The sequence below is a fragment of the Carcharodon carcharias genome, chromosome 17 (genome assembly GCF_017639515.1).
Source record: "Carcharodon carcharias isolate sCarCar2 chromosome 17, sCarCar2.pri, whole genome shotgun sequence".
Taxonomy (NCBI): Eukaryota; Metazoa; Chordata; class Chondrichthyes; order Lamniformes; family Lamnidae; genus Carcharodon; species Carcharodon carcharias.
The window spans coordinates 84,629,913-84,653,178 of NC_054483.1; the positions used below are offsets into that span (position 1 = coordinate 84,629,913).

Sequence of the window (23,266 nt, forward strand, 5' to 3'; positions counted from 1 at the left end):
AGAGAAGAGAGTTGAAACACTGGTTTAAACAAGAAATCCTTTCATGTATCTTGTTTATATCACAAGTTACATGATTTTGGAGTTAAAACTGTGGAAAGTTAAATCACTTTTCTATTTATTTATTGTTCTATTACAGAATTGGTTTATTTAGAGAGGATAGTGAATAAGCAATCTAATACTGAGTTGATGTCATATGTCTTTGCACCTCAAAGCTCAGGATTTGTTTGTTTGCTAATCCGCATATACCAACACATGTCAATGGTTATGGTATTTTTATTCTGAGTCATTTTCCATGCTGTCAACCAGAAATATAATCTTACAAAAATTTCTGCACATAGATTATTTAAGAAGAAGGTTAATGCTGATGAGAAAAAGGAACAAGCAGAGGAAAGAATGATGGAAGTAAATGAGGTGAGTGGTGATCAGAGATACGCTTAATTGCGCCAAATTTAACCAGAAGTTTTAACTTAAGCAAGTGAAAGGCCAAGATAGGAAAGGGATAAGGGCAAAGAATGAGGAAACTCCACTTTGGATTGCTTGGAAACAGTACAACTTAAAAAAAATGATCACTGCTTAGAGATTTTATCTTCAACTTTCTTAAATGGTTTCTGAACCTGCAACTGAATGGCCATGAACCTACGCATCCCTGTTTGTAAACACATATGTACCCAGTAGCTACCGGAATTGCACAAATTTATGAATATTTATTAGACTAGTACGCTGGTTCTTCAAGTTTCACAACTGAGAAGTACCTTGGGATGATTTTCTTTCTATGTTGAAGGCACCACATGATTGAAATTCTTGTCCTTGCGAGACAGCTTATTATTGGTCAAATAACTAATAATAAAAGCGGGATTTTTGTTTCTAATTGAATGATTGTTGGAATGTTTGAACCAAGATGCTGGTTGCTTACTAGTTAGCCAATATAACTGAATAATTTAGAATTCATGATCAGTTTTTCTGAGCAAAATGGTTATATTTAAAAAGTCTGATTCTAACTCAGAACTGCATAAGGTTTGCTTAATGGGTCTAATGAAAGCATTCCAAGTGACTAAGGTGGCACATACACTGCCCAGTCTGAACCTGAATAATTGACAGGAGGACTCTAGATAGTGAGTAGCTGATGAGGAAGGGGCAGCTTGCTCCTGGTGTCCAGTGTATGGGTTTAAGTATTAAGTACCCTGAAAATTTTAAAGGCCATGAGATCAGCTTATTAATGCCCAGTTTTTGGCACGAAGAGTGCCATTTTTCCTGCAAAATGACACCCGCAGTCCACATACAAACTTGTGGTATGAGCGCCATTCTGATGAATGCATCAGTGAACATACGCAGAGTGCCTGCTGAAAGCAGGGATCAAATTTTTTTTCTTTGAAGCCCCTTATTGAGAGAAAAAAAAACTTCCTAGCTTAACTCGGTCAAAGCTACATTTTGGTATGGGCTCCTTTTCCATTGGGTTTTTTTGCGGGGAGAGTGTTGAAATGGGGTGATAATAATGTTTTCAGAAAGAGAAATAAAAATTATGATAGAGAAGAGCCAACTATTGACAATGTCAGCATGGGCATACATCAAATATATTAATCAAAGATTGTAAATCTCACCTAAAGGGCTGTCCCCATGACCTTACAGAGCTTGGAAAAAACATCAAAATGTCTGGAAATCATGAGTCAAGAGGTCAGGCACAATAGAAAGGAGCTTTAAGAATCTAGTTTGATCTTAGGGTATACTTATTCTACAAACTATGCTAAATGGTTCCAGTTTACCACCAATGCTGCACTTGTTAACATCCATGAGCTGAAGTTGCCTGCTAGCTGAAAAGTCTTGTTCATCACCTAAATACAATTTCAAATTTATAACAATAGACTAATATTGCCTCCCCATCTGCTACCACAGGATTACAGGGAAATGAAAATGGGACAGACCTTTTCTCCACTGGCCCTTGAAGACACTTTCGGTACAGACTTTTCCCTGGGGCTTGATCCTGGCTTTGTTCCTGGGTTTCTGGCCACCTCCTCCCTCCTTTTTCTGCTTCTTCTCCTCTGCCCACAGAATCAGAAGCAATAGGAATGAGGTAATCCTGCATTGCGATCACAAGGCCTGTTTTCGGGCCCTGTCCAGTTTCACAGCCGAAGTTTTTTAAACACTAATTCTTTGCAACGGCCACCCCTGAGGCAGTCTTGCCGTGTTCCAGACATCTGTAGACCACAAGTAGCTACTTCCCACTGCTTTCTCCAAGGTGGGAGTCCCGCTGTGAGCCTGGGAAACTGATGATGATTCCAGAAAATTTGACAGAATCAGTGGTGGCCAAGCTAGATGGGCACAAAGCCACACCAACTTCACCCTGACTTTCTACTAAAGTGGAAACCGCTGATCAGTATTTACGGTAGTATTTTAAATACAGACAAACATACCTCAGCATTTTACATATCCAAGCACCTTGAATGATCTGTGAACAGATCCTTAACCAAAGATAATGGCAGCAATCTCTCAAGATCTTATCCGAATGTGTGCATATCAGACAGTATTAGGTGTGTGTTACGGACAGGAGGAGAATTTATTTAAACGGCCCTGATTTCTCCACTCACTACCCATCTATAAACAGAAAGGTGTTATTAATTTCTGATTTCCCCCTCTATAAGTATTTCCCCCAACCCTTCAGCTTTGAGTGATCCAATCCTCTATTAATAGCCCCACAGCAACCTCAAAATAAGATAAAATAAGAGGGTTGGTTTATTTTATACACACACAAAATGTGGGAAGGGGTCTCACAATGTCCGCCCCTTTTTGCACTCGCATAATAAGAGAGGGATAAGGGAAAAAAAGGGGTACAGGGCAAGACCACGATAAAAACAAGAATTATGATTTCACATGAGTCCAGCATCCAGAATCAAAAGACCAAATGGGGTATTCCTTCAGAGGTTAGCAGACTAAAACTGTTACAGGGTGATCCATCTTCCCAGAAGCAATGACTTCCCCGATGGAAGAAGGCACGTAGCGATAAGTGAGTTTTCTAGGCACAAATACAGGAGTTCCGATGTTCTAGTAGTTCACTGTAACTGAGGGCCAGGCTCATCACCTGGACAGAGCTCTTTTTGCTGCAGTCAGTTAGGTGGTAAAATGGTAAACTGCCTGGATTCAGTTCCACACGGCAATATTACACGTTCTAACAGCTTGGTGGAGATCATGTGACATTTCTCCCACTTCTTCTCCTGGGTTTTGGACAAAGGATGTGTTTTTCCAGGTCTGGAATATTGAGAGATGTAGGAGAGGAGTCTATGTAACTTGAGTTACATAGCTCTGGCTCTGGTTCTGAGCTATTGTGCTTTCAACCTTTTCTCAAAATTAAAATGGAAGTAATGTGGGTCAATGGTTTCTTCTGTGTGAATTCTGAATTTAATGGGATTCGCAATTGACAGCAACAAGATTGAGGAAAATCATTTACACCTTAAGTTATTTCGGACTTCATTGTGAGACACCTATGGTATAGCCAAATACTCTTTGATACTTCATAGCGATCATTCAACAGTGACTGATGAGGTCAAATTGATTGCAAAGATTTATTTAATCAATAATTATTTTAATTATAATTTTCAGAAATTTAAATGCAGCAAACATCTTTTCCAAAATATTGAAATGCAGCCATTTGCTTTCCGTGACTCCGTCCTCTTCAACTCTTTTACTCTTTATATTAATTTTTAAATTATCATTTGTCCTGCAGTTTTGTAAATTCTTCCTTTAGCTACTTCAACAATTCAACTTCACTGGAGTACAGTTTTTAATTTTAGTTCCATTTGCCATTTGAGTTCTTCCTGCTCCTCACTTTTCCTTTGAGAATGGAGCAGTCTTCATCTTACTGAGTTAACTTCCTGTCTCTTTTGCCCTCCACCTCCTTCCTTTTTCTATTCAATGTATTTCTTCCCATAACTTCTATTTTTTTCTCCGCGATTTTGTGTTTGGGCCTATCTTCCACTTTTGAATTCAGCCCTTTCTTCTCTAAGTGTTTTCTAATCTTTCTTGTTTACTATTGCCCCAGAGCTCAGGCTCACCCTACAACAAGGCAAAAGCAAAATACTGCAGATGCTTGGCATCTGAAATAAAAACAGAAAATGCTGGAAATACTCATCAGGTCAGGCAGCATCTGTGGAGAGAAACTGAATTAATGGGCATAATTTTTAGGTTGGCGTGTGTATGCGTGCCTGACACGCCTAACTGAGAAATGAAGCGCGTTGACATCGGTCGAGCGTGCTGACGCCAACACGCACCCTCGTCATATTTCGCTAGGCAGGTGTGTGATGAAGATGGAGGTGCGCCTGCAATTAATTAACTGGCATCATGGTGCATATGAATGTTCTTGCTGATGCTCTTGCAAGCATCAACAATGCAGAGAAATGTGGAAAACGACAGGTTCTCATCCAACCATGCTTCAAAGTGATTGTGAGATGCCTGACTATAATGATGGAGCATGGCTACATTGGAGGGTTTGAGATTATTGATGACCACAGGGGTGGGAAAATAGTTGTCAATCTCACAGGCAGCTTGAACAAGTGCGGTGTCATTAGCCCCAGATTCGATGTTGAAGTAAAGGAGCTAGAAAGGTGGCAAAATGGTCTCCCGGCATCCCATCAGTTTGGGTACCTGGTTCTAATGACCTCAGCTTGCGTCATGGACCATGAAGAGGCCAAGCGAAAACATACGGGAGGAAAAATCCTAGGATTCTTTTTCTACAACTTAATACCAGTCTATAAAAAAAACATTGAAACCAAAAAACAAATTAATTAACTGGCCAGTTAAGGCCCTTGAGACACCAATTGTCTTGGACTTTACGAGCTAAACGGGCAGGCGGACAGGCATATTTTCAAAAACCTCATCCATGGGTGGGATAAAAGGGGTGAGTGCACTTGTTAATGCGAGTAGTTTCTACTTTCGCTTATAAGTTGCTGCTCCTTGCTTGTGAACAGGGCATCTACATTTCGCTTCACAGCTGTTTTGACAGAAATAAGAGGCTTCCGTTCGGGACTCAGTGTTGTTTTCTAGGCCCCTGGAGGATTTATGCCATTTGGATCCTCCCAGGTATCAGACAGCCTTCCCTCACCCTGGGAAAGGGGATTGTGGTCTCCGCTGGAGGCACCTCCTCTGCGGAGGAAGAGAGGGCCAGAAGGGGGAGGAGGCCAGGTGCCCCCTATTCAGCCTCCATGGAAGCGACCTGTGGGAACAGAAGCACAGGCACAAGGGGTGCAGGGCCAACAGGAAGTCCAAGGCGGAAGGGGCTGCAGTTCTGTCAAAGGGTCATGAGGACTCGAAACGTCAACTCTTTTCTTCTCAGCTGATGCTGCCAGACCTGCTGAGTTTTTCCAGGTAATTCTGTTTTTGTTTTGGATTTCCAGCATCCGCAGTTTTTTTGTTTTTATAACTTACGTGCGTGATGTATATACAATAATACCTGAATATCAGAAAGGAATGTTTGTCCTTTAAACAGCCATTAAATAAAAAAAGGAATGCCACACGCCATCCTGACCTGGAGCTATATCACTGTTCCTTCACTATCGCGGAATCAAATTTCTGGAACTCACTTCCTAACAGCACTGTACATGTACCTACACCAGATGGACTGCACTGGTTTGAGAAGGTGGCTAACCACCAATTTTCTCAAGGGCAATTAGGAATGGGAAACAAATGCTGGCCTTGCCAACGATACCCACATACCATGAAAGAATAAAAGGAAGGCTGAGTAGCAGACTGGAATAATATAATAATTTATTTCCTAATTGAAAAAAGTGCACTTTGGTGCTGCATTTATAATATTATCTATTGATGAGAAACAGGGGTGACAATATTCAGTGTTACCCAGATGATGAATCCAAAATTTAAGAAAATGTAATGACAAAAACTAACTTTCATAAGGACAATTCTTTTTAAAGACATTTTATTTTGTATTGATACCAAATATTTTCATATATAAAAGAATACTTTATGTAAAAACAAAAAGGACGATTGTATGTTACTCCTACACAGCATATTGGCAGTTGAGGGAAGTGTTGACTTGCTGATTCCTATTTGGGAGCATGCATTAACAGGCTCTTAGGGAGTGGGTGTGGGCGAGTAGACACTAATTTCATTGTTGATAACAGAACTCTAAAGAACTGTTTATTTTCTCTTGCTGATGTTCACTGTTGTTTAATTTCAGTTTCTTCAACATACTGTGAGAATTGATGTTTGTAAGTGAAATAATATATTATATTTGTTTATCCTACAAATATAGTAGATTATTTGTACTATATTCTAGACCAGAAAAGGTATCTGATCTCCATTATGGAGGGGATACCATGCAGGTACTGGTATGATACTGAATTTCACCAGTGCATGAACCTAACTTCACAGTGTCTTGTACTTAGTTGGAGTCATAAAGTACTGTTGAATCTACCTAATGATGTGCATTTTACAGGAGCAATATGGCTGCTGTATGCAACAATTATATGAATTGCTGGATTTCTGAATCGGATAGTGAGAGAAATGGGCCTACAAATCCCCAGGTCCTCTGCTCTGGCTCTGTTGTTGATCTCCACTTTGAATGTCGTTGATGTATCTGAGGTCAGAGCAGGATCATCAGATTTTCAGACATCTGTAGCAACATCTTCAATATTCATTGTAGCTTTGTGGAAGAATTTGACAGCCGCTGATATCCCTTCCGCCCCACTTGACCCAACAAGGTCATTGTTCCCTTGGTAAGAGGGAAAACATCAGGAGGCATTTCTGGGCTCTTCCAGGCCGTGGCCCAGGTAGATTAATGATATGGATACCAGATTCTACTCAGATCACTGGGCAAGGACCCCGCATTTCCAAGTTATGCCTAATTTTGCTCAACTATCAGGCCTCATGCTCACATTTAAGTCCCTCTCTTCTATTTCCAACTGCAATCCAGGACTTGAAGAAATTCAGGGTTATAGACCAGGATTTTATGGCCCCACTGTAGCATCTCTCCCCCCTGCCCCTCCCCCCGGCGGATGCAGCGAGCCATGTAAATCTCCGTTCAGTCTGGTGGGGCTGTAATTTCCCGCCGGGTGGGAGGGGCTGTAGAATCCTGGCCATTGTCTTTGTTTTGAGCTTGTTTAAGCTGAATGCTTCATTGTTGCTTTTGTGCATCCATTTGCATATTGTTTGGTGAATTTACTTATAGCCTTTTTAAATTAAATTTGAATGCAGAGGAGTGCTAATGACAAAGCTATATCTGATCAGGATTATGCTTTGTGGTGGTTGAAATGGTTTGAGCTCGCCCCTGATGCATAAAAATGTAAAAATTGGATCCATAGAAAGCACGGTTAATTTCCAGGTTAACTAGTGATCGACTGGCTGCTTTTTGCTGTATAATAGATTTAGAATTAGAGCCCTTTGATCCAATGCATTCTCAAAAAGCTGGAATGTCAAAATCTAATGTTTATTTCAAATTTTCTTTGTTAAAAGTTTTAATCAACTAAAATAAGAAATTTTACTTTAACTTTTAAAATTTAACTCAATGGCTGTGATTGAGACAAACTAAATTTAGTCTAAAATGACGAAGTATTGGCACCCTTTAAGTAAAGTAACAAGCTTTTTTAGCGTTAAGTTCAACACTTCCATTTGCTCGCCTGGAATTTTTTTTATGGATTCATAAAATTTTGAAGATCGAGCATAGAAAAATTTTAAATCCCATTTGCTCCTTTCTATAACAATCGAAAATTGAGATGAGATGTGGAGATTCAGAGATTTCCTGAGCCAGATTTTACATCATATAAGATAATGGGTAATTTACTGTTGTAACTGTACATGACCCACCTGTGTGGAGGGAGGCAGGATTGGCTTCTTTGGCGATGCACTAACATACTATTACCAACTCTTAATTGTAGTCACAGCTGATTAAGAGGATTACTACTTGATTTTTTTTAACTATCCCAGTGCTTTGGAGATATAGCCCACATTTATTATACAGACTGTAGCTGCAAAATTGTGAGTAAACAAACAAGCTTTATTATTCCCAGAGAAACATTCAGTAACCCTGTCTAGTGCAGTGACAGCATTTTCCAAGCCTGTACTTGTTGTTGTTGTTAGTTGGCTTGAAATATACCATTAGGTTACATTTATCCAAATGACAAAGTCATGTACCCCTTGTGGCTTAAACATTGAGTAAATGTAAAACAGCTTCTAACCCTAAATAATTCCAGTACGCACTACTTTTCTACTAGCTCATCTACTGTTCAACTTATTACAAATGCATAAAATTCTTATTCTTTCAATATAATTGGTCCTGTTAGAACTGTTTTTATGACATAGTACATTTCTAAGCTACAATGAAAAGACTGCAAGAATTACTTTTCATGCCATTCTCTTACCTCTCCTGCTCTTTCAAAACATTGATACCACAGGAAGGATTTTCCCTTGAGCTTTGGGACCCCAATGTCAGGGACAAACAGGGTCGGAATCTGCCCTCCTCCTCCTGCTCCCCAGTGTGCAGGGAAAATCACTTGGCAGTGATTTTTGTCCCTGAATTGGCCAAGTAATGGCTCCAGGGCAACTAATTGTCCAATTCGGATGGCAGGAGGGCTCTCTCAAAGTTGGGTGATGATAGGAGGCCCTCCAGCACTGAAGAACCAGAAGGTTGCCTTTTCATGTAAGAGAGGGAGAGAGGGTGCTACCATTCTTTAAAATTTTAAATAAAAAATGGACTAAGCAGCTGGGCTGCCATGGTAGGGAGAAACCCCTGTTTCATGTATAAGGACAACAGTCTTCATCAGTGTCTATCTCTGTGAGAGGCTTTATTGAACTGCTGTAAGATGTCTGCCTCCAGAGTCACGTGACTATGGAAAGCCTGATGTGACAATCAAACTGATTGCATTTCTAAACCCAAACACTCTTTTTCAGGATGGCTGGTGGCTGCAGCTGTGCTCAGGCAGGTGGGTGTGACCTCAAAACCTGCCTGGAATGTTGCCGCCCCCCCCGTCCCCAAAACCTGGGTATTTGATTGTAGGGAGTTTCACAGCCAAGTCCAATTCTGTTCTCATGTCAGCATTAAAACCATTGGCCACTAGATAACAAACAGGAGAGAAATCTGGCGAATTGTGTCTGCCATTACCCAGGGATTCTGAAACCTATTACAGCACCCTTATTGCTGCCCCAACTAAAATACAATTGTCACCGACTGTATAGAGCACCTGAGATATTTCTATTCTGTATGACTTCAGTATTCATGGGACAAACCCACTAAATCATTGGGATGCAAAGCAGCTTCCTATCAGGAATTCATTCATTTTAGTGCTGTATCACATGACATGGAAGAATAGATTTTTCATTATTTATCTCCAGTTCTTGAATAATGTTACCCAGAAAGCAAATATGTTCACTAACCTCTCTCACTCTGTCAGGCTTTTCCAGTCCAAGGCTCCTAATTATGTTACCAAAAGCCGGTATTTAAACATTATAACAAATTGACAGATTAGATGGAAATTAGAATTAGGGATACTTGTCTCATTTGATTTTTAAAAGGTTTGTGATGATTAACCGCTTCAGTTTACCTCATCAGCTCATCTTAGAATGGGAATGATGTCAATTTCTCAAGAAGCTGCATGGTTATTGCAGAAATTGGTTCCAATTTGATTCGGAGCACAGGGACAGAATTAGTAATAATATATCACATCTAGCGTACAGCTTCCCATTTAGTTATATGAAAGCACTTCAATTTTAGCGTTCAGAAGCCGTGAGCTCTCCGTGAAACACTTCTGCTTTTGTGAGAATGATTTGAAGTTCCTATTTCAACAGTATCACCCAGTCAGTCAAGTCAGTAATCGTGCAACCAAATGAAAAATATAAAAGTCAGCATTCAGTGGAATGCAAAGCTTCAAACCATGACAACAATTCCCTGCCAAAGGCAATGGCATGGGCACAAAAAGAAATGGATCAGTGGAATGAAGATTTACCCAGTACTATGAATGTATTTATCTCAGCTATATTATATTGCAGTGGCAATAATATCCTCATGGCTCACTATATATACCCTAGTTCACATCCCACCATAAAATACATTTTAAAAAACACATCACACAAATGAAATAATCAAAATATTCCCAAAAGACGTGTAATGTTAGGATTTTTTTCTTCCACTTACAGTTCACCTTGCATGTAATGTGGCACATGATAAGCTTTATAATGTTTCTTTTATGGAAATGAAAAGCATACTTCAGTCTGGATCTGCATGTTACTTTCAACAGTTATGATCAGCACTGGACACTCATTAGGAAAGATGCAACAACTGGTGGGTGAAGTCTGTTTCCTTTTGACAGTTATGCAAGAGATTGGAAGGAAGTGGATGAAACAAAGTTGGGAAAGTCCATGAGAAAATAGTAGTATAAGTGTCAAAGATGAGAAGCATAAAAGCAGAAATTGTGAGAGCACAAATTGGCTGAGATGGAAGAGAAAAAGGAATGATAGATGGCGCTAAGCACAAGCGGAAGAAGAAACAAAAAATAAAGCGTAACATAAAGAAAGTATTGACATAAAGAAAGTATGGTGCCTTTCACATCTTCAAGATATCCCACAGTTTTTCAACCAATGAAGTTCTTGCGAAGTGCATTCACTGATATAATGTAAGTAAAAAGGGCAGCCAGTCTGCACGCAGCAAGGTCCCACAATTGGCAAATTAAGTAAAATAATCTGTTTTGATATCTGGTTGAGGATAAGTGTTGGCCATAACGTTGGAGGACAGAGTGCATGGGACCTTTTACTATTACCTGAGAGGGCATTGAAGGTCTTTGTTTAACATTTAGTCTGAAATGCAAAATGATTGGTAGTGCACTTGGCTCACTCAGGAAGTCCGAGTTGCTGCAGCAACACGTATTTTAATATTCACGTTGTAGGCCGGAGCTATGGATTGTGATGGAAGAGGTTCCGATGTTCTTTCCATTGCATGGCAGACCAGAAATCTCTCTCACTACCTGTTATTGGCGTATGTTGGAAGGATTTGCAAATTGATAATCAACCTTTTTGGCTGCGGATTATGAAGGCGTTGGGACTTAAATCCAGAGCTTCTGGCTCAGAGGCAGGGACGCTATCCATAGTGCCACAAGACTTCCCATCACTTCTTTAGTACTGCACTGAAATATCAGGTCCGGTCATCTTGCCCACAGATGGAAGTGCTATCATTGAACTAAGGCTGACTGATGAAGAGAGACAAATTGGTAATGGAATAGAACTCAGCTCATCCTTTCAAATGATGAACTGTGGCTCTCATCTGGACTTGTTTAATTCTCCAGCCCAACATTGGTCTGGTTAACTTGTGACGATCAAACCAGGAACTGAAATTCACAACACTTTTTTTGTATACCTCAGTGTTGATACCCTAACTACCATTTATTGTTTTTGGACAGAAAGATAGAATTCATGTTTTCCTCATTATTCTCTGTCAGGGTGACATTTTCCCATCCTCCTTGGCTCAGAGATCATGACACTCCAGCTCATAGATGCTGTCTTTCTCTCTGCCTTGGTAATGTAGAGAAAAAAAAAACCTCACTATTTGAAGAATTTGTACTTCCAAACTCTCAGTTGTCACACAACTACTGTCTGCTAATTTTGTGTAATACAGAATATCAACTTGTGAGTTCACTTCAAGTGATGCCTGCTCAGAGAGATCATTTATTTTTGAACTTTGATGTGAACTCACAGCACTTCAGTTCTGGAAATAAGTATGTTCTATTATCAAACTTAAGTCACTTGATTTAAATATTTAACAAAAGCCATTGAGATAGTGATTCATATCTTGTCATCAACTGCCCAACAGTTAAAGGATTGCACTTATCTGTATGTATTAGCAATAAAAATGTTTTGAGAATTTAGAAACTTAGAAGATTTAATATAAAAATTTAACTCAATCACAACAACATTTTCCCAGCAAACTGTGTAAACTTTTCACCACAGTTCATGGCAATAAATGCATGTAGTGTGTACTGTGGCTTGTGTATCCAGGAATAGCAGCATTTGGGCAGATGTACGATAGCTGAAGAAGGAACTGCATGATTTCAGGAAATGACTACTATCTTGATCTAGAATCCTCCTTTAACAAATATTCAGCAGTAATTATTCATGCAGCAACCTAGTGGAAAAGGTAGTTTTATGATAAAATTATCAATTCAGATCTATGGTTTGCTTAAGTGTTTAAACTACATTGTGAATGTTATAGTATAAAATTACAGCTCAAACCTGACTCAGTCAGTGATGATGTGTGGTTTACTGTGACGTAGTTCCTGGTAGAAGTATTATAAGATGGGTTGTTTTTAGGCAGTCTGCATCAATGAGTTTAATGATTAACTATTTTCCAGCTGAGGAGAAGTGAATTAAGTACAGTACATTCAATACAGGAATTAGTTTCAGTGTATTGAGTAAGATAAAAGTATCAGTGTACCTTAATGCAAACAATAATATATTGTATGTGCAGTTCTATTGAAAAAGCCATTTAAATTTTTCAGCTCTAAACTTTGGGGGAGGCAGTGGCACATGGTAATGTCACTGGACTAGTAATCCAGAGGCCCAGGTTAATGGCCTGGGGACATGGTTTCAAATCCTACCATGGCAGCTAGTGGAATTTGAATTCAATTAGTAAGTCTGGAATTAGTTCAATGAAGAGTGCAGAAGTACATGCCAGGAGCTCAAGCATACCTAAAAATGAAATGTCAACCTGGGGAAGTTACATTGAATTCCAAACAGTGGATGCAGCATGTAATAGTGACCATGAAACCATTGTTGATTGGTGTAAAGTCCCATGCCCTTTAGGGAAGGAAATCTGTTGTCCTTACCTGACCTATGTGTGAAGCTGGACTGACAGTAATGTGTTGTCCTCTGAAAAGGTCTGGCAAGCCACCCAGTTGTATCAAACACTACAAAGCCTTAAAAAAATAAATGAAGCTGGATGGACTACACAGATGACCTAGGCACTGGAAAATGATAATGGCAAACTCAGCCCTATCAACCCTGTCCTCCTCACTAATATTTGGGGACTTGTGCCAAAATTGGGAGAGCTATCTCACAGGCCAGTCAAACAACAGCCTCATGGAATCATATTTACAGTGCTCACTGGTGTTGGGCGTGTTTGGTAGCGTGAGCGGACAATATGGTGAGAAGGTGAAAAATCACTTTCACAATATCATGAAACCAGTTTGCGATTGTCCATCGCACTGCCCAGATGAGGTAGGTATGCTTGGGAGGCCCTCATTGCTGCCAGGTTTGTGGAGGATGATGATGATGAAATACAGTGAGGAGACACCATAGATCCTCACAGTGCATCTGTGAACATTTGACTCCAGTCTGGCTTATGGCAGTACACATACCTTCTGTGATAATGCTCCTGTCATGGAGATGCAGCGAGGTCGCTCGATTGCAAGAGGATGATGACGACATGCAGTGAGGAGACACCATATATCTTTACATAGCCTCTGTGAATGTCTGACCACAGTCTGGCTGAGGGCAGGTCGCTTGTGCTCTGTGATCAGGATCATATCTTGCAGACACAGTCATAAAGCTTTAAAAACACCTGATCCTTTGTCCACCTCCAGCAGCTGACCCGTTCAGGAGCACAGCATCACTGGTCACAGATGCTGAAGAGATGGGGGCCAGCCCCACCTTGAAGGTGCTGAGAGCAACACAGAGAGAATGAGAGAACTCTGTGACGCCTGCCCACTACATTCTGGCAGCAATGACCAGCTCCATTGAGATGCAGGCATCAGTAAAGTGTCCAGGGCGTGTGAAGCCGGACCATGGCTTTGGTCTGAAGGTTACACATTGCACAGGAAAGACGCCCTGGACTGAGTCACCTGGCTTTAACTTGCGCAGGAACCAAGGTTTCACTTCTGAGTGACATGAATACTGCTCATCAGAACAAGGAGCCATAGGCAAGGAGACATTCTTGGGAGTTTATTTACAATAGTGAACATTATGTACAAGTGATTAACACCCATGCCCAGGCAATGTAACTACATCTTCTTAAACTTCCTAAACCTGCTGCTACATCTTGGTGCTCCCTGGACTTCCACGGCAGAGGTCGAGGCAGCCTACTGACTGCAACGAACTTGGTGGGCATACTCTGGAGGGCTGAGCCCAGGAAGGCCCTGGCCTGCTTTTGGGGTCCTGCTGTGTGGCACTGGCACCCTCCTCGGCCTGTAGAGCTGGAGCTGGTGGGGTCACAGGAAGGTGGGGATTCAGATGGGCCGGACACTCCTGGCGTCACGTGGGTGAATGGCCCCGGAATGTGCACCTGCTGATTCTCCTCCCTATGGGTGCCCAAGGGCCCCTGGCTGGCTCCTTGAGAAGAAGGGGTAGCTGGAGTGAGATTGAGCAGCTCCGCAATCCTCTTGGATACATACTGTTGGAGGCCAACGTGGCATCAGTGATGGAGTTCAGCCCGCGCAGCAGTGCAGGACCGATGTCCTGGACCAGGGTCTCCATGGCAGCCACCATCCTACCAGTGTTGACCTCAGGGCTTTGGCATGCCGGTGCTATCACCTCAGCCTGAAGGCAAACAGACTTCTCCATTGTGCCTTGCAATCTGAGGAGCGCAGCAGACATCCCTTCCTGTTGTTCCTGAGTTTGCCTTTGCAGCTCCAGCAACTGTGACATGACCGAATCCAGAGGCTCATCATCTGACTCGGACTCAGCAGATCTTTGGCCTCCAGCAGTCCTCTGAGTGCCAAACACCTGGGAAGTCCTTGCCGCCTCTTTCTGTGGATCAGACAGTGTGATGTGCTCACCTGATTGTGATCCCCGAGGCTAGTCTAAAGCTAGGTCCCACTGAGGTGTGTGTCTCTGCGCTGGTGGAGGGTATGGATGAGCGTTGTGATGGGACTTCAAGGAGGGTGCCTCCAGATTCCTCTTCAGAGGTTTCTTTGGGGCTTGATTGAGGGCCCTGGGTCAGTGAACTCCGTCGGCTGTTTCCCAGCTGTGCCTGCGGGAGCAAGGGGAGATAATTAGTACATGGCAGTGGCCTGTGAAACAGGACACATCCCTCAAGGCATGGTTGTCTGATGGATGTTGCACTGCTGGATCCTCACTTGGCTGAGCACTGCCAACCTCACTGTCAGCACAGGAACGGTCCAGATCCTCGCTGGCCAGCTGGATGGCTCTGTTTTCAGAGTCTTTGGGGACCTTGATGTCGGGCACTCCTCCACCAATCTGCGACCTCTCCCTCTTGTGTACCAGCTTGTTCTGCATGAATAGAGATGGAGAGAGTGTAAGCAGGATGCCTGCCAGGCCAGATGATAAGTATGGTTGGTACATGTGGGTGGTAAGTGGTCCCATGGACAGGATGAGGACAATGAAGGTGTGTGTGAGAGAGTGAATGGTGATGTCCCTTGGACTGGCAGTGAGTGTGATTCCTGTGGATGTGTGATGGGTTTGTGAGTGTGTGAGTTGAGAGTGAAGAGAAGAGTGACTTACCCTGACAGAACAGAGGAGATCATTCATCGTTTATCAGCACTGGGTGGCTGTCCTCTTTTATAGGACGTTGGCCCGAGGTGAGGTGAGAGTGACTGCCCTTGACTTCAAGGCAGTATTTGACCAAGTGTGGCATCAAGGATCCCCAGCAAAACTGAAGTCAATGGGAATCAGGGAAAAACTCTGCACTGGTTGGAGTCATATCCAGCACAAAGAAAGATGGTTGTGGTTGTTGGACGACAATCTCTCAATCCTAGGATAGCGTGCAGGAGTTCTTGAGGGCAGCTTCAGCTGCTTCATCAATGACCTCCTCTTCCATTATAAGGTCAGAAGTGGGAATGTCTGCTGGTGATTGCACAATGTTCAGCCCCATTTGCGACTCCTTAGACACTGAAGCAGTCCATGTCCATGTCCATAAGCAGCAAGACCTGGACAATATTCAAACTTGGGCTGATGATAGCAATAAACATTTGTGCCACACAAGTGCCAGCCAAAGGCCATCTCCAACATGAGGGAATCTAACCATCTCCCCTTGACATTCAATGGCAGTACCGTTGCTGGATCCTCCACTGTCAATATCCTGGGGATTATCATTGACCAGAAACTGAACTGGACAAACCATGCAAATATTGTGGCTACAAGAGCAGGTCAGAGGCTAGGAATCCTGTGACGAGTAATTCACCTCCTAACTCCCCAAAACCTGTCCACCATCTACAAGGCACAAGTCAGGAGTGTGTTGGAATACTCTCCGCTTGTCTCAATGAGTGCAGCTCCCACAGCACTCAAGAAGCTCGACACCATCCAGGATAAAGCAGCCCACTTGATTGGCACCCTATCCACCACCTTAAACATTCTGTCGCTCCACCACTAACACACTGTGGCAGCAGTGTGTACCATTTACAAGATGCACTGCAACAACTCACCAAGGCTCCTTTGAGAGCACCTTCCCATGACCTCCACCACCTAAAAAAGGACAGTAGATGCATGTGAAACTGCCACCTTTAAGTACCTCTCCAAGCCGCACACCAGCCTGACTTGGAAATATATCACCATTCAAAATCCTGGAACACCCTCCCTAACAGCGCTGTGGGTGTACCTACACCACATGGACTGTAGTGGTTCAAGAAGGCAGCTCACCACCACCTTCTCAAGGGCAATTAGGGATTTGCAATAAACACTGGTCTAGCCAGCTACACTCATGTGTCATGAAAAGATTAAAAAATTGTTGTAAACTGCACGTAATTACCTCACAGCAATTCACTGCATGAGGCAAGCAGTTGATTTCAGGAAGTCTTTGAAGACTGTGGTTCAGAAGTTTGACTATGGCGAATTAAGAGCCTAAGAGTGCAAAGGTTCTAAATTAAGACAATGCAAGAGATTTTTGTAAACAAAAGCAACGTAAATGGAAATAGAAGTCTATCCCCTTTCAGCCAGTTCATTTGATTGGCTTTCAGTTATTTAAACTATTAATTTTGGAATTCTAGATAATGTAAGTAGTGTTTTTTCACATTTGAGTTGTAAATAGTGGCACTAATGTTGATGCTTGCTTTTCAATGTGATTTTAAGTCCAGGCCAAGCCTCAGCAAGAATTTCATTAATGTGGCCTAAGAATAATAGTCAGTTAAAGTAGAACACAGCTGATATTTTCTAAATTTTGATTGTTTAGACATTTGCAACCCTTCGTGTGCAGAAGTGCTTTTGACAATCAGAACCTCTGATACTCTGTGGAGGAGTTAGAAGTAAATAAGAATGTGTGTGTGTGTGTTTATAGTTGTTACTAAGTTTCTGTTAAATACATTTACAGCTCAATCAAAACTATAATCTGTTTTAATCCTTTTATTGTAGTCAGCCTATTGCCTGGCTCTGCCCTAAATCTCCATAAACTCAGCAGATGATCTCAAATCCCAGTGAGATGGACTCCCTGTTAAAATTACTTTGTTAGGCCTGAGGACATTATGACTTTTTGGTTTAGAAATCTCTTTTTTAAGTTTATTTTGCATTATGATGCATTTTTAGCATTGGTGTGAAATGTATATCCAGAAAGAACCATGTGACATTCATGGGACATCACCGCAGTGAGATGTCACCAGATTTAGAAAGTGTCTCCTGGATACTTTTTAAAACCATCTGCAATTAATTTAAATCTTTAGACAGTGTGGCCTACAGTAAGCGTCTAGAATGTTAATGCAGAGAGGAGATTTCTGAGCGTGCCTGTAAGCATGCATGAGCAGAACTGTTTCTTGCACAGCCGAATGAATCCTTCAACCAAACAATGTGATTGGCTGCAATCCAAACTACAGCTACCAGTCTTGGGCTGGTAGCTACAGGTGTAGTTCACCAAAACTTTCCTACATTTAGTAAACTTGGACTTGATAGTCGTGAACATAGAATCATAGAATGCTTACAGCACAGAAGGAGGCCATTTGGTCCATTGAGTCCATGCTGGCTTCTGCAAGAACAATTCTAGTTCCACTCCCCTGAACAAGTCAGGATATTAAAATTCCATTATGTCCATTGGCCATTTCTATACGTGAGCCTTATCTCTGATGATTTATTGTTGTCTTTTGCTTTCTGCCCTTTCAGAGGCAATGGGTGGAATATTAAACTGATGGTCCCTTGCCAGGAACCTGTTTGCTCTCTAAGTGAGTCACAACATTAGCATCTTTCTTCTGGGTTTCCTAATTAACAGAGGGCAAGTGGGCTGATACTCCGAATCTGTCAAAGTAAGGATTTTTTAATTAAAGGAACCCCAAATGCTCAATTGAACATGGATTCCTGAGGCTCCAGCAACCACAGGAATGGAGAGGAGATCTGGCGAGGTTGCTCCCTGGGTGTCTCATTCTTACCTGAAGGTCCAGCAGTGGGATCTGAGGGACTGAAATGAGATGATATTTTCCAAGAATGGCAGGAAGAGGCCAGTCTCACAAACTGAGCAGGCATGCGTGGAAGAGGCCATGGAGATCAATAGCAGGAGCACGGTACCTCCAAATTTCTGAAAGTGCACAGAGGATCCAGGATCTCAGGGTGGCAGGAAAGTTAAGTGGCATATGCTTTCAGGTGCCAAGCACCACACTTCGACTTCTCCAGTGTTCTCCCCACAACTCAGAACAGCACACCTTGCAGATCCATTCATCCCTCTCTCTGCAGGCACCTCACATTCCCATCTGAACAAATGACACTCACTCTCATGTTTGTGCCGTCTGACACCCATCACAATTGTAAAATGTAGATTCTTGTGAGTTTAAAGGAAAGGGGTGTCCAGGTGAAAGATGAAATTAACTGAGCCAAGACATTATGAAATTGAATTCTTCATTCTGAAGTTGGAGACGGGTGGGGAGGAGGGAGGAGGGGGTGTGATGGGGAGAGTAGTATGCTAAACAGGAAATTTTTCACTCATAAAGGACAGGCAATTCATTAGGTTGTTCCAGCGACAGTGAAGGAACAACAATATAATTCAAAGTCAAGGTGGTGTGTGGTTTGGAAGGGACAATTTATTAAGCAGCAACAACAAAGGTAATCAATATCCTAGTTCAAAAGGTTCTAGCTTCCCACATAGTTAGGGGAATGAACAGCTTGTGATGCCTTTTCTCTCTTCTCTCCCTCTGTCTTGAAATCTGTGCAACAACTGTCTTCAAGTGGGTTCTTTTATCCTCTTTAGCCGGGGGTCTTGCTGTGTTCTGACATTTCCATGGTGCTTTGATCTTGTTATTTCATTTGTCAATGGTCATGGAGACATGGTCACAACTGAACAGGACATTCTTAACACCTAAGCAGCCCTTCATTAACTTCTTCCTATATAACCATTTGTCAAACTTGATCATCAGTATTCTCATTTAGTTATAGCTCCAAAGTGCATTGATCTATACATATCAAGGTATATCTTTTGATCACAACCGGTAACATAGTTCAGACATCTGTCCTTACCTTCCTTTTGCTATTCACACTATCAGTTCACACCACCAATTCCTATTATAGCATGACTTAGATTTAACTCAAGTCACAAAGGCAACAACTCACACATATAAAATTAACCTTTCATCAACCAGGAGCTCAAAAGTAAATATAAAAAAGTACAAAAAGTAGGAAAAGGTTCACATTTCCTACAGGCTGCAGAATTCCCAGCCTCTGACCTGTTCTTGTAGCTGAAGTATTTATATAGCTCATCCAGTTCAGCTTCTGGTCAATGATAATGCCTAGGATGTTGATAGTGTGTTTTCAGTGACAGTAATGCACCCTTATTGAATGTCAAGGGAAATGGTTAGATTCTCTCTTGTTGGAAATGGTCATTGCCTGGCACTTGTGGGGCACAAATGTCGTGAATATCTAGTTCATAATTAATAAGTTTTAGCATATAACTTTAATTCCTAAAACTAAAACTTTTAACTGTAGAATATGGGGGCATCTGATTAAGAAACTGATATGCAAACATTAAGTAAATGCAATTCAAACAAGCTTGGAATTTATTACACTTAAAAGGTTGGGACCCTGTTGATCTAAGAGATTAACAGCTAGAAAGGTAAGATCATGGCCCAGATCTTCCAGTTTCAGGATCGTCGGAGACCGGATGTACCTCGCAAGAAATGCTACAGGATTCTTCAGAAGTCCCAAGGTAATGACTCCCTGGGAATTTCCCAGAAAATTTGAACTTCTGATGGGCAATTCCCCTGCTCCCTGGCACCTTGTGAAAAAGTCGCCAACTCTGATTAGAGTTGGAGACTTCGGATGTTTCCGACTTACTTATTTAAATAGTTACCTAGGAAATGTTAGAAAAATTCTAGTCTAACTCTTGGATAGCTGTACAACTGATTCCCTGGACTCCCCCATCTACACCTGCTGACTACCCTGACCTGGCCTGACTAGCCCCCAACATCCACCAGCATCCCCAACCTGATCTGACCTGATCTCGTCACCCTACCCAACTGCCACCCTACTCAACTGCCACTCCAAGGGGACACTCATTTAAAACTAAGATGCAAAGGAATTTCTTCTCTCAGAGGGTAGTGAAAGTCTGAAATTCTCTACCCCAGAAAGTTGTGGAGGCTAGATCACTGAAAGTATTTAAAGAGGAGGTAGGTAGATTTTTGAAATATCGGGGAGTGGAAGGCTATGAGGAGCTGGCACGAAAGAGGAGTTGAGGGCTGGGGAAAATCAGCCATGGTCTTATTGAATGGAGGGACAGGCTTGAGGGGCCGAAGGCCTACTCCTATTCCTATTTCTTATGCTCTTATATTCTTTACCCCCTTACCCTCTTATTTTCTCTCCATAACTTTTCAAAGAATCTTCGGGATATTTAAACTCTTTACTTAACGGAATAGGGAAGCTAGTTGCTCTAAAAAGGGAGGGTGGTTTCTGCACGGATTGCCTTTGCTAAAATCCTCTGGGGGTTTCCTGTGCTGAATGAGTTTGGAAGAACCTCCATCAGAAGATTCCCCAAAAATTTGAAGGAAGGTAAGTGTGTATTTTTTCTCTGGTCAGGCTTAGAAACTAGGGTTCCGATCTTGATCAGAAGATTTGGGCCTGTAAAATAGCAGTGGGCTTGCTTAGCTAAATAACTGGAGACATGACATCTGCAGTAATTCCAGTAAAGGATTTTTTAAATTCATTTAGGGGATTTGGGCATCACCGACTAGGCCAGCATTTATTGCCCATCCCTAATTGCCCTTGAGAAGATGATGGTAAGCTGCCTTCTTAAACCGCTATAGCATCTGTGCTTGTAGCTACACTTGTAGGGAGGGAGTTCCAGGATTTTGACGCAGCGTCAGTGAAGGAACGGCGATATATTTCCGAGTCAGGATGGTGAGTGAATTGGAGAGGAACTTGCAGGTGGTGGTGCTCCCATCTATTTGCTAACCTTGACCTTCTAGATGGTAGCAGCTGTGGGTTTGGAAGGTGCTACTTAAGGAGCCTTGGTGAGTTTCTGCAGTGCATGTTGTAGATGTTACACACTACTGCCACTATTAAGGAAAGCTTTGGAATTAAAAGGTAGTTAATTTGCATTATACCTGGGAGCAGGCTGTGTGTGTGTGTCACATTGCCATGAAGATGGGTGGAGCTGAGTGAGATTCTTTGTTTTGAATTTGAATTTTCTTTGTGAATTCAATTAGGGCATAGCTGCTGTTCCAAACATCAACCAGCCTTGCCTGCTGGCTAAGAGACTGTGTCAGCTTTGGGTCTTGTATAGCTTGTAGCACGTTGGAAGTTGAGAGATGAAGCCAGACGTTCACTTGAAGTACAGTAGTTGCTAGATCTATCGTCCATGACTCAACCTGCAATTGGGAACTGACGTTTGGTCTAAGACAAAGTTGGTGAGGAGAAAAACGACCAGAAGGTTTGTTTAGCTGGAAGCTAAAGGAACAAATCTACAGTAATCTTCTCAATAAAAGGTAGTTACCCTTGTTGCAGTTGGAGTTCTGGCAGTAATCCATTGGTTGTAGTTTCAAACCATAGCAGTGGGCTATTGGAAACCTAGAGTGTTTTCTGATGTTTTAAGTCACTGCACAGGAGTCACAGGGAAGCTTGAGTTGCGGAATCCAGAGTTACAAAGTTACTAAAGAAAAAGGTGGAAGGCCACATAGCCAAAAGCGAGTGGAGCAACCCCCATGAGAATTTGTGTCTTGGTGAATAGCTGGAACACTGAAGAGAAATCAGAGTAAATTCCACAGAGCAGTGATATATCTTTGAGTTGGTCCCGGGAAAAGTGAATGAACCATAAAGATTTCGTAAAATAGGGGAACTCTTAGAGATGGGAAGTAAAAAAGAGTTGAATTTATAACATAGGTCTTTATAAGCTTTAGTATCAGGTTAATAGTGTTTGTTTTGTTTAATTTCTCTTTATATATGCAATAAAATGTTGTTTAAAAAGTGTGAAATCTTCTGGCATAGTTCTGTTGGTTAATTGCTGAGTGTTTGGATTTCTTCTTTAACAGTTAATGGTCCTTAACATAATTGTAAAAATGTTACTTGACACATACCAGTTCAAGCCTGAATGTTATCCTGGGGCAGAAATTCGACCTTGGCGGGCGCGCGCCCAAACTACTCAAGCATAAAATGATGCACATTGAGCAAGCGTCTTGACGTCAAGGCGCACTTGCGCGATATTTCGGTCGGCGGGTGCGCGTGGGAGATGGAGCCGCACCTGCCATTAATTAAAAGGCCAGTTAAGGCCCTTGACACCCCAATTATTGGCGATTTAACGTTGCCTGTGTGATTTCTCACCCATCGCATGGGCAAATCAGGCAGGCGGGCAGCCCACAATTTGCAAAAGTACACCCACAGTTGGGAAAAGAAGGGTCAGCAGCACAGCCCGTGTGAGTAATGATGAGTTTTGGAGATTGGGTGCTGCTGGCTGTTTATTTGAACTGGACAGCTTTATCTTGGTTCTGAGCTTCATTCTGAGCATTACTAGGCTCCCTTTCAGGACTCATTGGTGTTTTCAAGGCCCCCGGAGGATTCAGACTGTGTGGGTCCTTCCAGGAATCAGACAGCTTTCCATTACACTGCTTTTGGGGATTGTGGCCTCCGCTCGTGGCACCTTCTCTGAGAAGGAAGAGAGGGGCAGAAGGGAAAGGAGGCCAGGTGTCCCAATGCAGCTTCCAGGGGAGGGACCTGTGGGAGGAGAGGCGCAGGCAGAAGGGGCGCAGAGCCAGCCGGTAGTCCAAGACAGAAGAGGCCACAGAAGACACCACTATCGTGCTGCCAGTGGTTTAAAGGTGGCGATGCAGCTACCTCAATATGTCCAAGGCGCAATGCCAAAGGAGGCTCCGCCTCTCCAGGGAGACCGTTAACTCCATTTGTCAGATGTTCGGGTCTGAGATCAGCTCCGACTGGG

The 23,266-nt window shown here is 42.3% G+C and overlaps 2 protein-coding genes across 3 annotated transcripts in view; both read left to right on the forward strand.

Annotated features, from left to right (window-relative positions):
* The first annotated feature begins 338 nt into the window (after window positions 1–338).
* The window catches only part of ptprea (protein tyrosine phosphatase receptor type Ea), a 227,793-nt gene continuing 204,865 nt past the window's right edge, over window positions 339–23,266 (forward strand). For both annotated transcript variants that reach the window (XM_041209369.1, XM_041209371.1), the window contains exon 1: window positions 339–411. The gene's annotated coding sequence lies outside the window, so the exon portion shown is untranslated. The remainder of the gene's footprint in view (window positions 412–23,266) is intronic.
* On the forward strand, window positions 4,330–16,780 carry LOC121289672 (40S ribosomal protein S15a-like). Its single transcript, XM_041209297.1, has 3 exons — window positions 4,330–4,734; window positions 6,182–6,212; window positions 16,692–16,780. Exons 1-3 carry the CDS (start codon window positions 4,330–4,332, stop codon window positions 16,778–16,780), a joined length of 525 nt encoding a protein of 174 aa, XP_041065231.1.